This window comes from Gossypium hirsutum, chromosome A06, assembly GCF_007990345.1.
Source record: "Gossypium hirsutum isolate 1008001.06 chromosome A06, Gossypium_hirsutum_v2.1, whole genome shotgun sequence".
Classification (NCBI taxonomy): Eukaryota; Viridiplantae; Streptophyta; class Magnoliopsida; order Malvales; family Malvaceae; genus Gossypium; species Gossypium hirsutum.
Window position 1 is genome coordinate 122,585,662 of NC_053429.1, and position 14,957 is coordinate 122,600,618.

General features: G+C 32.2%; 1 protein-coding gene across 1 annotated transcript; it reads right to left on the reverse strand.

Moving 5' to 3' along the window:
• Nucleotides 1-12,040: 12,040 nt before the first annotated feature.
• Nucleotides 12,041-14,127, reverse strand: LOC107939538 (uncharacterized). Its single transcript, XM_016872881.2, has 2 exons — nucleotides 13,920-14,127; nucleotides 12,041-13,081 (listed from the first exon to the last, which is right to left on the reverse strand). Exon 2 carries the CDS (start codon nucleotides 13,051-13,053, stop codon nucleotides 12,268-12,270), a length of 786 nt encoding a protein of 261 aa, XP_016728370.2. The 5' UTR covers nucleotides 13,054-13,081; nucleotides 13,920-14,127; the 3' UTR covers nucleotides 12,041-12,267.
• Nucleotides 14,128-14,957: the final 830 nt, after the last annotated feature.

The window sequence follows — 14,957 nt, forward strand, 5'->3', positions numbered from 1 at the left end:
CAGTTTATTCTTTAAATTCATCCCTATTCTGCTGTCTGACAGTTTCGACCCTTCTTCACTAAAAATTAATTATCTCACAGTACAGAACTCGGATAATATTCCCGTTGATTTCTCCTAAAAATAGACTCATTAGGGATTCTAAACAGATAACTTTAACCCTCTAATTATTTTTCTCCAATTTTTTGTGATTTTCCAAAGTCAGAACAGGGGAACCCTAATTCATTCTGACCTTGTCTCACAAAATTCATTATATCTCATAATTTACAATTCAATTGCTTAAACCATTTCTTTTATAAGAAACTAGACTCAATAAGCTTTAATTCCATATTTTATTCATCCTCTAATTCAATTTCTATAATTTTTGGTGATTTTTCAAACTTAGATTACTGCTGCTATCCAAAATAGTCTTAGTGCAAAATGTTGATTTTCTACTTTTAATTTCAATTTAATCCTAACTAAATTCACTTACTTTTCTATCTTAATTCATACTTTATTTCTACTCAATTTTTAACCAAACTTAGACATAATTATCAATTTTTCATCATAAAACCATAATTTCGAAATTCTTTCAATTTAGTCCTTAAAGCATAAAACTTATGAATCACTTTACAATTCAATCCTTATTTCATTTCTAACTTGAATTTCTATCAATTTAGCCTTTAATTCATCATTTTACTCAACATGAACAATATTTATAAATCTAATAACTTTCAAAATATCAACTTAATTTCATCAAAACTTTGTTCTAAAGCTTTTAAAACATCAAAATTAAGTAAAAATGGCTAAATTGACATACCTATTAAAATTTAAAACTTCAAAACCTTGATTTTCCCTTTTCCCCCTTTCTTTCTTTCTTTCCTTTCTTTCTCCCCTGTTCTTTTCTGTTTCTGTTTCGTTTGCTTTGTTTTTCTTTTTCATTTATTTTATTTCATTTTCTTTATTTTATTATTAAACTATTATAATATTTATTATTTATACATGTGTAAATTTATTAATACACATGTATTAATTTTTCACCTTACACTTGTCATAACTTTTATTTATTTGATTAATTAATATAAAATAATATTAATATAATATACTTTAATTATTATTATTTTACTTATATAATAAGTAAATACACATGTATAATACATGTGTACCATTTATATTTGTACACATTTAACTTATTTTAACCATACTCACCCCTTTTTGGCTTATTTCCTATTTAGTCCCTTCACTTTTCTTTATTCTATAATTAAACTTTCACACTTAATTCAATTTAATCCTTTCCACTAATTACTCTTAATTAAGCTAAATTTACTTAATTAAAGTCTAATTAACCACTCAATTGACTTTGTAAATATTTTTAATAAATATTTACGAATCTATTTTTTTAGAAATGGAGACCCGAAAATTCACTTTCCCGATAACCGTAAAATTTCGGTCATTACAAATTGGGTTGCAATTATAACTAAGATGTTCTAAATACCTTGAAAATAATTAACAAATAAACATGAGAAATCAAATTGCTTAAAAATTAACATGTTTGATCACAATTCAATTGATATCAATTATGTATTTTTCTAATTTCTCAATGATCAAATAATGTAAAATATATGAATTAACAATATGCGCTCATAAATGCGAGTGACTTAAGTGAAATATCACGCGCGGCATGCATTTTCATGCAACATACGTAAAAATTATCCCCACGTGTTTAATAACTTTATGTTCAAAATAATTGTATAACCAAAAGAATAAACCTAAATAATTTTTTTTTTAAATTTATGCTCAATCAATTTAGAAAGACATATATATGTCCAAGTGTAAAATTGAAAATGATTCAATACCTTAAGGGACAAATGCAAAAGAAAATAGGAAAATGAGAGGCAAATTTGCAAAATTACCAACCCACACTTGGGCTATATATATAGGTATGAGAAATGGAGAAGGTTCATACAAAACAATAGGCATTGTAGGTTTTAGCAAAGTGATGAAGATAGAGAGTGGCAAGTCGAGCTCGATGAAGAGGAAGAGGGGGGACCATGAGCAGCAGCGCGGCAGCAGCAGGCTAGGGTGCGGTCGCCATTGACACTAGCCACCTTGAAGGCGGTGAAAGAGAAGGCTGAAAGAAGCGTCAGTAGGATGTCACTTGGTTTCACCGTCCAATACTTTGGCAACATCGCTGCTCCTTATGACTGGTTGCTCCCTGGTTGGATAGTTGAAGAGTGCTTTGTTCCGTTTGGTTATAGGGGCCGCGGCAGGATCTATAAGGTATATCAAACCACCATTGTTTCCTTCATCCTACATACATGTATGCAAATATTAAGATGATGATGATGATGATGGTGCAATACTACTATGATCCAGTTGGGCATTCGTACCGCACCAAACGTCAAGTCTTGTTTGCATGGGAGGAATTAAACATCATTTGCCTTGATACGTACATATTTATAGCTAATCACAGGTGAAAACTCAATGGAATTCAGCACACGCAGGCACAGAGAAAAACCCAATTTTATTTAGTTATATATTTATTATCTCTCTTTTTTCATTTTTTTGGGTTAATTAAATTGCAGGGTTTCTCTCTTCACCATGTTAGAGTCATGAAGATGTTAAACTGGTGTTGAGAGTGTAAAACTGTTGTACCAGCATTTGTATAGTTAGTTAGAAATTAAGTAACAGTATGTAATTAGTTATAGTGTTAGTTACATTTTCTGTATATATTTACTGCATCTTTACTCAAAGGAATTAACAGTTATTCATTCAACTCTTTAAGCTTCTTTTCTTAACATAGTATCAGGCTAAACCTTTTTCCTGATCATCTTTGATCTAGTTTTCTTCTTCATTCTTCTCTTCTCTTCTTTCTTTTTTTTCTTCATGGCTAATCCTTCCTCTTTCAATTTGCCATTTGGCCATCCTCTTTATTTGCATCCTTCTGACATGCCAGGAATGCTTTTGGTTTCTCATCAGCTCACTGGAACTGAAAACTATTGCGTTTGGAGCAGGTCTATGCGTATCGCCCTTCTTGCCAAGAATAAGCTTGGTTTTATTGATGGTTCATGTTCCCGTGCTGACTTTGATGCTGATCTAATGCCTCATTGGGATAGATGCAATGCTTTGGTTCTTTCTTGGATCCTTAACACTGTTACTCAGGAACTTTCTGCTGGAATTGTTTTTGCGTCCAATGCTGCCATTGTTTGGAAGGATCTTCAGGAACGATATGACAAGGTTGATGGTTCTCGTATTTACTATCTCCATCGTGCTATTTCCACTCACACTCAGGGAGCTTATTCTATTTCCACTTACTTTACTAAGCTTCGATTATTTTGGGATGAATATGATGTTCTTGTTCCTTCATCTACCTGCGATTGTGATCTTATTCGCCGAAATGCTCAACTTCAACAACAACGTCTTTTTTAGTTTTTGATGGGTTTAAATGAAACATATTCTAATGTTCGATCCCAGATCCTTTTGATGCAACCTTTGCCCACAGTTAATCAGGCTTACTCGCTTGTCATGCGTGATGAAACTCAACGAGAACTTGCTTCTCCACTACCTGTCTCGGAACCTACTGCTCTTCTTAGTCAGCAATCATCAACTTCTTCGGTTTCCAAGAAGCGTTCTGATTTGTCTTGTAGTTATTGTCAAAAACGAGGTCACATTCGAACCGACTGCTATCGCCTCAATGGCTTTCCTGCTGATTTCAAGTTCACCAAGAAGAAATCACCAACTGTCAATCAAGTTGTTGTTCCTACTTCTGATTCTCCTGCTATGCCTGCTTCTTCACCATCTATTGTTTCGGCTCCTACATTTACTGCTGAACAGTATCAACAGATCTTGGACCTATTACACAAGAACTCTTCTGTGCAAGCTGTAGCTCACATGGCAGGTATACCTTATGCATCTGATCCGATTCATTGGATTCTTGATACTGGGGCTTCTAATCACATGACGCATGCTTTTAATGCTTTAATTCAACCTGTTGCATGTGCTAACAACACTTTTGTTAAATTGCCTACTGGTAACACAGCCACCATCACTCATATTGGTACTCATAATCTTACACCTCATCACACTCTTAAAGATGTTCTTTACATTCCCTCATTCAATTTTAACCTTCTCTCTATTTCTAAACTCACCAAAGATCTCAATTGTTTTGTTTCCTTTTATCCTACATTTTGTGTTTTACAGGACCTTTGCAGTGGAAAGATGATGGGGATTGGTAAGGAACAAGATGGTCTTTATCTACTTCTCCCTCAACCCTCCTCAACTCCCACTTCCCTACCTCCTGTACATTCTTCAAATGTTACTTCTTTATCTGTTTTTAAGCATGTTGATTACCCTCTGTGGCATGCTAGACTTGGTCACACATCTTTTTCAAAGATGAATAAAATACGCTTTTTACATAATGGCTCTGTGCATTCTCATAACATTCAAACATGCACTGTCTGTCCATTAGCAAAACAAACACGCTTACCCTTTCCACAAAGTACTTCAAGAGAATCAAAACCTTTTACTCTTGTCTATGTCGATCTCTGGGGTCCTTATCGCACTTCAACTCATTCTGGTCATAGATATTTTTTAACCATTGTTGATGACCATACTCGAATGACGTGGATATATCTTTTAAAACTTAAGAGTGATGCCCTTTTTTACCTTAAGCAGTTTATTATGTTAGCCAAAACACAATTTTCTGGAATTGTTAAAACTGTTCGCAGTGACAATGGTCATGAATTTTTTACTAAAGAAGGTACTTTCTTTTTTCAATCCCTTGGAATCATTCACCAATCATCTTGTGTCCACACACCTCAGCAAAACGGTGTGGCCGAACGCAAACACCGCCATCTTTTAGATGTTGCCCGAGCATTAAAATTTTAATCGCATGTACCTGTTAAGTTTTGGGGGAATGTGTTTTAACAGCTTGTTACTTAATTAATAGGTTACCTTCTGCAGTACTTCGCTGGAAAACACCTTTTGAGCTGCTGTATAATAGGCCACCAAATCTTTCTCACCTTAAAATTTTTGGTTGTCTTTGCTATGCCACAGTAACCAATCTGCATGATAAATTTTCTCCCAAAGCTACACCATCCATTTTTATGGGTTATTCTCAAGTCCAAAAAGGATATATCCTGTTCAATCCTGTTTCCCAAAAATTTTTTGTTAGTCGAGATGTTCTATTTCATGAATCTGTCTTTCCTTTTACAACACCCTCCAAAGATCAACCCCTCTTTCCCTTGGATGACAATACATTTGGTTCTTTGCATGATCCTGATTTTCTTTTTACCACTTCAACACCACCACCACCACCTTCTCTCCCTACTTCCTCTATTTCTTCTACCCTACCAACATCTTCCTTACCCTCTTATCCTTCTCGAAGAAGCACCCGAAACACCAAACCACCTGTCTGGATGCAAGATTACATTTGTCCTACTTCTTCATCATCTTCTACTACTGCACATGGTCAGTATTCAATCTCCAACTTTATAACATGTCATCACTTACCTTTACACACTCAATGTTTCGTTGCTTCCATCTCTACCACCTCTGAACCTCGAACCTACCAAGAGGCCATTCAACATGATTGTTGGAAAGCTGCGATGCAACAGGAAATTCAAGCTTTAGAAGCAAACTCAACTTGGGAGGTTGTTCCACTCCCACCAGGAAAACGTCCCATTGGCTGCAAATGGGTGTTTCGAATCAAATACCATTCAGACGGCACTATTGAACGCTATAAAGCCAGATTAGTGGCTAAAGGCTATAGTCAAAAGGAAGGTATTGATTTTCAGGACACGTTTTCCCCAGTTGTTAAGCAGGTTACAGTCCGAATTGTTATTGCTCTTGCTGCTTTATTTAACTGGCCTCTCATTCAAATGGATGTCTATAATGCATTTCTTCAAGGTGACCTTCATGAAGAAGTTTACATGCACTTACCTCAGGGATTTGGCACTCCAAGGGGCAATCATGTATGTAGACTGCTCAAATCCCTTTATGGATTAAAACAGGCCTCAAGACAATGGAATTTGAAGCTCAGTGAGGCTCTCATCAACACCGGTTATGTTCAAAGTAAGCATGACTACTCTATGTTCATCAAATCATCTGGTAGCAAAGTTGTTATTTTGCTCATTTATGTTGATGATCTCTTGATCACTGGGAATGACAAATCCTTAATTGAAAACTTACAAGCAACTCTTCATCAGAATTTCAAAATGAAGAATTTGGGTACTCTCAAGTATTTCCTTGGCATAGAAATAGCAAGATCTAAAGAAGGTATCATTATGAATCAGAGAAAATATGTTCTTGAACTTATTAATGATCTTGGTTTGACAAATGCAAAGCCTGCAAATACACCCTTGGAGCAGAATCTAAAAATGACAAGTCTGGAATATGATGCAGCACTAGACATACACGATGCAGATACAGAATTAGAAGATGCAAGCATATATCAAAGATTAATAGGAAGACTCCTATATCTCACCAATACTAGACCAGATATTGCATTTGGAGTACAGCACCTTAGTCAGTTTATGCAGAAACCGAAGAAGGAACATTATGAGGCTGCTTTGCGTATTGTGAGATACCTCAAGAAGAATCCTGGTCAAGGTATTTTTCTCACAGCAGAAGGAACGACAGATATACATGCATATTGTGACTCTGATTGGGCTTCATGCAACATGACTAGAAAGTCAGTTACAGGATATTGTGTCAAATTGGGAAATTCTTTGATTTCCTGGAAATCTAAGAAACAGAATACGGTATCTAGATCATCTGCAGAAGCAGAATACAGAAGTATGGCTACCACAGTTGCAGAACTAGTCTGGTTGAAAGGTTTATTAGCTGAGTTGGGAGTTAAAATTTCAAAACCAATGTTGTTGCATTGTGACAATCAAGCTTCCCTTCAAATAGCTTCAAATCCGGTCTTCCATGAAAGAACAAAGCACATTGAGATAGATTGTCATTTTATTCGAGAGAAAATTCAAAAAGGTGACGTGGAAACAAAGCACATCTCAACAAATGAACAAATGGTAGATTTACTCACTAAAGAATTAAGCATTCCTCAGCACAAATACTTAGTGACCAAGTTGGGAATGAAAGACATTTTTCATCCTCCAACTTGAGGGGGCATGTTGAGAGTGTAAAACTGTTGTACCAGCATTTGTATAGTTAGTTAGAAATTAAGTAACAGTATGTAATTAGTTATAGTGTTAGTTACATTTTCTGTATATATTTACTGCATCTTTACTCAAAGGAATTAACAGTTATTCATTCAACTCTTTAAGCTTCTTTTCTTAACAACTGGAACAAGAACGTGAAGACCTTTTCTTGTGTTTCAAATGTTTTATAGGTTGAATATATGATGGAAATAAAAATTATATAAATTAAATAAAAGTTAGTTTAAGCTATAAACTCAACTTCTCTTTTGATTATCATCTCTTTAGATTGACAGATTGTTTTCTTAAAATTCCAAAGCAAACGATGAATGGGGAATTCAGGAACTTTTGTTAAACAAAAGTTCGAATAAAATTTAAAAAAATAATTGGAGGCGAAATTTGAAAAAAAAAATTATTAATTTTTGAAAAGGTAAAAATTTAAATTTATCTATTTAAAAAATGTTAAAATGATTAAATTAAATTATTTAAGTTTAAATTGGGACTAAAAGCACAATTAGATAATCCAATAAAAGAGTACAAGGTTTTTACTTGAAATGAACAGTTTCTATGTGAATATAATGCTCTCAACCCTTAAATCAAAAGTAAGTAAAAAGAGGTCTTGTTAACTCTTGATAATGCCATGTAATAAAACTTATTTTACTTTAATACTCCCCAAATCAGTTAGGGGTGTTGACAAAAGATGTGACTGTGACCCTTTTAACCTTATTTTCAACACTTTTATTATTTCTTTTTAAAATTATTTTAACATTTGATTTATCTCTAATTTCTCCCCTCTATTAAGGTAATGTTTGAGAAGTCCCACAGTAATTGTTTGTAACTGCGTAAATATGACAGGTTTGGATAACTATTGTAATTGGTGAGTCTCATTAAATTAAATCTAATTGAAGCACCCCTAATTACATTTTTTAATAATTAGGAAGAGGCTAAAAATTGTAAGGACAGTTATAAGAATAATTATAAGAAATTACCAATTATAATACGACTTATCAAACATACCTAAATGACTTAAGTTTAAGAAATTATTTTTTATACAAGTTTATAAGAAAATTATCTTTTACAATAATAGTAAAATATTTTAATGTTAGGACATATATTTTAATTTTAAAATATAATTATATATTTATTATTAGATAAATATGCTTTGTTATTGGGCATATCAAGTCCAAATATTTCATACAAAATTTGACTTAAAGGGCAAATTAGGCTTATAAAGGCTATGTTATATATGTTATATTATTCTTAAATGGACACATATTTGGGTATCTTAACATAAGTGACACTTTATATATTTTTTATAAAGTCTATATTGTAAATTCTATATTGATTTTTAATCTAATTGTATGAAAGAATACCAATCAAAATATTACTTAAAAAAAAGTTACAAAGTTGGTTTGCTGTGTGGACACTCAATCAATTGCAAATTTGGTTTATAAAAATGATTATAATTAAAGAATTATACAATCAGTTTGTGCCTCAAATTCTAGAGTGATAATAAATGATGTTTATGAGAGATCTCAAAATAAGTTAAAATTGCATATGGTAATCTATTAATATTATCATCACCTTGTTATTTATTTTATTTTTCTTATAAACTATTTAAATTGTTACATTAGGAAATATTATATAGTAAATGATGATTTTGTAAATACAAAATATTTTCTCGCAATATATCATAAGAAATGAAACATGGTTAAGAAGACCTTTATTATTTCTAAAAAAAAAAATCTCATATCAACAACACAAGTTCATTATAGTGTAAAAAGACAATATTGCATCATGCCAATTTAATTTATAGGTGGACTGTGAAAAGTGCATGAAAAAATAAGATCCTGATAATTTTAATAATATAAATTTACCGATTCTGATGTCAATAAATTTAGTTAAGGAACGATAAAAATTAAATGTTAAATTGTAATGATTTGACTTTTGTCAACCTAAAATGCAGTTTAGAAATTCCATTTTCATAAATCTAAGTCCATGAAAATATAATAGAAGGATTTATGAAATTAGTATAAAAATATATTAAAGATAAGTTAAATCTTGACTGTTCCAACTTAGCCCACCAGCCTCTAAAATCTATTCAATCAAAGTTTTGCCGGCTAGATCTATCCAAAACAGTAGATCGAGACTGAAAATGAACACTGCCCAGTTCAGGTATCGAATGAGTACTGACCGAAGCTGGTGCTTGAACATTGGTAGGATCAACTGAATCCTTAGGAGCAAAGCCAGGAGGAGGTCCTCCCAGAACACCTTTCCCCTTGGCCGTAGCACGAGTAGCTGGTTTAGAATGCCCAAGATACTGCCCAAATAAAGAATGAAGTTCCCCTTTAAATTCTTCTTTGTACACCTGCAATCTGGTCTCCATTTTGGTGTCCAATCGTGCCAGCTCCTCCTGGATCTTAGAAACCTCCACCTGCAACACACTGACTTCCTTCTGTAAACGAGTAGTCACGTCATCGCCAACCATGGAAGGGATCGTAGAGGCTCTGCTACCTTTGATGCGATCAAAAATTTAAAAGAGAAAAAAAAACAGAGAAGAGAAGGAGAAAGGAGAGAATTCGAGAGAGAAGAGAATAAATTACTGAAATTGTGCTTAACAAATTGCATAACTGACTCTGGTTACAGTGGTGTTTTAAAGAGGTGGCAAAATAACCGTTGGAATAATCGGTTATCTCCTAACAGCTAAGTCGTTAACCCTCAACGCACCGTTTCATTAAACACTCCCAATACACACCGTATAACTAACGTGAAACGCACAGTTTTACTAAGTTTACATACATCGTATAAAACGCATCGTTTACTGCTTCTCTAACTTATTTTCCTAATTCAAATTCTACATGTAATTGAGCAAAATCTGATTCGATTCGAAAAGTTCGATTAAAAATTTAAATTTTAAATTAAATAGTTCGAGTTATTTGAATTAATCTAGTTATTCGGATCAATTCAAATAAAAAATTAAGTTTTTTGGTTTAACTCGAATATTAATAATATTATTTGAGTTATCCGAAAATCCGAATAAAAAAAGACATAACTACGTCTTTTTTATAAATGTTTACCTTTTCTAAAGTTAAAAGACAAAATTACGTTTTTTTGATAAATATTTACTCATTAAATTAAAAGGTAAAATAATTATATTGTTTATATAGTTAAATAATCTTATACTTCATATATTAGTTAAATAATCGATCCATGTAAACGCAACATTGAGTATAAATAATATGATTCATTAACTCGACTTGACTTAACTCGAAATTTTTTCACTTGATTCTATTTAATTCGAAAAAAATTTAAATTGAGTTCTATTGCTAAAATATGATTCATCAACTCGACTAACTCAAATTTTTTTTACTCGATTTGACTCGACTCGATCGAACACTCACCCCTACCCGTAACACTAAGGGTCAATTCAGTATTACTTTTGAGAAGTACTTTTAAAAAGTGTCGTGAAAAAAGTGATTTTAAGAAATAATTTTAAAAATTTTAATTTAAGATTTACGTGCTTAGTATTGTTGTCAAAAAATACTTTTGATAAATAAAATATCAATATTAGACATTATGTTATAATATAATAAATAAGCATTTAAATAATATTTAAATTAATTAATATTATGTGATTTTAGTAAAAATATAAAAAAATAATTTATTATAGTTTATTATTAATATTTTAATATATAAAATATAAATTTAAAATATTTTTAAGTAATTAATATAAATTATTTATAAAATTTAATTCAAATATATAAACTATATTTTAAATAATAAAATATGAGAAAAATATTTAAATATATAATTTTATATATAAAATAAATTTTAATAAAAAAATAATTATATATATTATATAAAATATATTATAAAGGTTAAAATTATCATTTATTTCTAAAACTACTTTTGCCAAAAGCAAAACTAAAAAAACTGCTTTTAGCCATCGACGTCCATCACCTCTACGGCGTCGTTGTACCTTCCTTTTCCTCCCTCTTTGATTTTTGGTTGCTGAGTCATTTTTGTTTTTTATTTTTTTTGCAGGTCTTGTCTTGGTTTTGGACCGTTGCTCTTCTTTCTCTCTTTTTCGATCTTTTTGGTCACTGAGTTTTGGTTTTCTGGTTATTTGGATTCGATTATTGGCTTTTGTTTATGGTGGTTTATTGTGGTTTATGGCTTTTGTTTATGGTGTTTTATGGTTGTTGGTATTTGGGGTTAGGTCGGGGCTTGGTGGTGCTGAGATGGTGTGTTGGTTATGAGTGGTTTTGCTGATGGGGAGAATGGTGGTGATAGTGCAGCGGTTGTGGTAGAGGAAATGGTGGGATGCGAGAGAAGGGGCCGAGAGCCGGTGATTGTAGGTAGGGGTGATGGATGGTTCTGGGAGTGGTGAGGCCCGGTTTAAAGGGGTGGACCCTTGGAGTTATTAAGAGGGGTCGAGGGATGGTGATGGTGGACAGTGCTAGTATCAGTTGAGGGAGGGAGAAAGTGATGAATATTGGTGAAGGGCTCGAGAGTGTCCAAAATTGTTTTATGGAGAGGGAGAGATGGGTTGATGGAGATGGTATAGGGTGGCTGGTGAGAATGGCAGCAAGGGGTAGAGGCAGTTAGGGTGGCTGATGGGATGGTGGCAGCTGAGTAGAGGGTCCAGACAACGGCATATGGAAAAGGGCAAAGTACCAAATTGCAATGATTTGAAAAATTGACACTTTTTGTAATTTTCCTTTTTCTGATTTTTTATATTTTTTTGAATTTTGTAATGTTTTTAGATTTTTTTTATGAATAAAGCAAGTTTAAGCCTATTAACCCAAATTTCAACCATGTTTGAAGAATTCAACATTTTACTTTAAATTAGCAATATTTGGAATTTAAAATCAATAAAAACACAGTTAGAATCATAGCCTAATACATTTATCCAAATTAATCTTTGATTTTTTTTAATCGAGCCCAGGCTTGAGTAGAGTATATTCAATTATTTTTAAAAAGTTGATCAGAAGAATCATAGCCTAATACATTTATCCAAATATGTATCAAACACGAATATTTCTAGAAAAAAAATTGATTTGGACCTAACATAGATAAAACCACACCAATCCGTATGAATATATAAAAAAAACAGTATTTCCAAAACTCACTTTCATCCATTTTTGCCTTCAGTCCCTTGCAACCATTGTTCTAATTTAGCCTCTTTATCTGCCTTGAAATCGTCAAAGTTTTCGGACCCGAACGATAACTTATGGTGTGAAAGTTCAACATCATCCTCGGGTTCTTCCTTTTTGTCTTCTTCATTGGGTACATCGGCCATTTGACTCGATACCGGTAGGTCATCAGCTTCTGTATCAGGAATTGAACTAGTGCTAGCAGATGCAACTGATAACGGTGGAGCTGGTTCTGAAGGTGGCTTTTGGGGCTCAGTTTCCATCTGTTCCTTGGTATCAAGTTGTGGCCACTTAAAATTGCTTGCCTTTTGTTTCGCGGACTTGATTACAGTCGAAAAATAATTACTCCCATCGAACTGGATGTTCCCAGCAGGATTCCAAGACATTGGTCCCGAAGAGCTAGTTCTTCCCATCTGAAAGCTTGAAGCAGGACTGTGGATCAATCCTCTCTTCGGTTGTTTTGAGGACATTAACATTAAGGAACTCTTAATGTCCTTAATCATCTCGTCTGCAATTGGGAAACCGCATTCCTTCATCGATCTCACCGTGGTGATAGAATCTTCCAAGTCTTGTGTGTGTAAAGTTGCTTCATGAGATTTTTCTACAACGTGATTATGGAGATTAACTACGTTAGGAATGGCATTTTCGGTGTGCTGTTGAATGTAGAAAAGTCCAACTGAGGGTTCATTTGCCACAAACTTTATCATCTCAGCTAGGGATTCAGTTATCTCCACGAAACCATCCACGGTGGAGAATCCATTCATCTTGTTGAAGGTGAATGGCAATTCATCACTGAGGTTTGTCCAAAAATCACATGTCAAAAGGGATGTTTTAAAAGAGAAAAAAACCATGCTATTTGCTCCATCTAACAAAGATATCCGATACATTTCAGACATGAATATAGGGCATGATCCTCTAATTATATGAAAAAATGTCAAACATATACCATATCCAACACTTGCCCAAATCTGGATAACATAAAAGCTAATGGCAAATTTCATTCCTACAATCAATGTCCCAAAATTGGCATTTTTTTTTAAATTTCCACTATAATCCCTAAGAAAGTGATGTAAACAGAAACAATTAGAATCAAATTGATCCCCAATTTGAACAACAATCATCATCAAACACCTTATTCATGGATGCTAGTGGGTTTCAATTTAAATCTCGAGCTATGCAGTATTTAAAAAAACCCTCAAAATCTATCAAATTAATTGCTTTTAGAACCCTAATTCCCAAATGTAATTTTGACCAGAAAGTGCAGAATTTGATTTCACAAAAGGTTATTACTAAGCTCCTATGGCTTCTCTACTGTCGAGTTAAACCTTCAACTCATACCAAATCAATTCCAAATAAATATTTCATGGATTATTCAATGAATTTTAGGGTTTAATTTCATAGCAAAAAAAAAGGAGAGAGAGAGAGAGAGAGAAATCAGATAAACAAGGCATCTGCAATTTAGCCAAAAACAAGAACCCATTGAACAAAACAGGGAAATTTTAAAATAAAAAAAAGGACAAGGCATTTAAATTAATACCCACACTAAAACACGAGAAAATAACAAAAACCCAGAAATCAAAATGTAAAATTGACTTTGATTTATTCAATTAAAAAGGGAGAAATTACTTACCAGAAGAAACGAATAGAAGAACAGTTGAATTTGCCAAAGAAGAAGACAAAAGAACAATCTTCTGGTTTTAGATCAAAAGAAAGAAAGATTAAAAAGCTTCAAACTTGGATAGTAAAAGCTTCAAACTTTTTTATTTTTATTTTTATGTTATCTCTGTCCTTTATCTATGAAGCTCCGTTGAGAATTTATTTATTTATTTTTTAAAATATTATCTTTTATTTATATAAATCCATAAGTTATAATAAATGAACTAACGGCATATAGAGACAAAGACCAAACTTGTTTTGTAGCTTTATCTTTTTTAATGATTTTTTTAATTCTAAAATTTTATTTAATTGATTAAATTTTAATTCGATTAAAATTAAAATTGTTGTTAATTCAAGGGAATGTGGATTTAAGTATAACCCACTTAAACATGAGAAGGGTCTGGAAAAAAATATTAGACTCAAAACATAGATTTGGGCAAAAAAATTAGCTCGTTTAAAATATAGGTCAAGTTTAGACTTAAACATTTAAGGCTCAAACCCGATTCGATCCATTTTAAATTTATAATACTTTATATTATATTATTTTTTTATATTAAGTAATTGAGAACACATTAAAAAATTAACCTATATTAAATATATAATAATATTTTAATTTAAGCATTAGAAAAATGTTAAGATGGCTATATAAAAATCTTCAATAAATAAAAAAGATATAAAATTATTAAATATTAAAATAAAACAATATAAATATTTTTAAAAAATAAAAATAATATGGGTAGGCCTAAAATGTGTTTAGGTTAATTTTTTACAAATATGGGTGGGTATGGACAAAATTTTAAGCCCAAAATTCAGGCTAGGACGGGGTTAGACAAACATAAAATATATTAATATCATATTTAGATCCGGCCCATGAATACCTTTAGTTGAAGCGCATTATCATCCTATTTAAGAGTTAAAGAAAGATAGTTTATATCTATACTTATATCTATCATTTATTTTAAATATTTTACTCTATCACGGATCAATAAAGTACTAATTCAATTATGAAATT

Coding starts and splice junctions, on each gene's coding strand:
- LOC107939538 (XM_016872881.2), bottom strand. CDS start 13,053: ATGAATGGATTCTCCACCGTGGATGGTTTCGTGGAGATAACTGAATCC.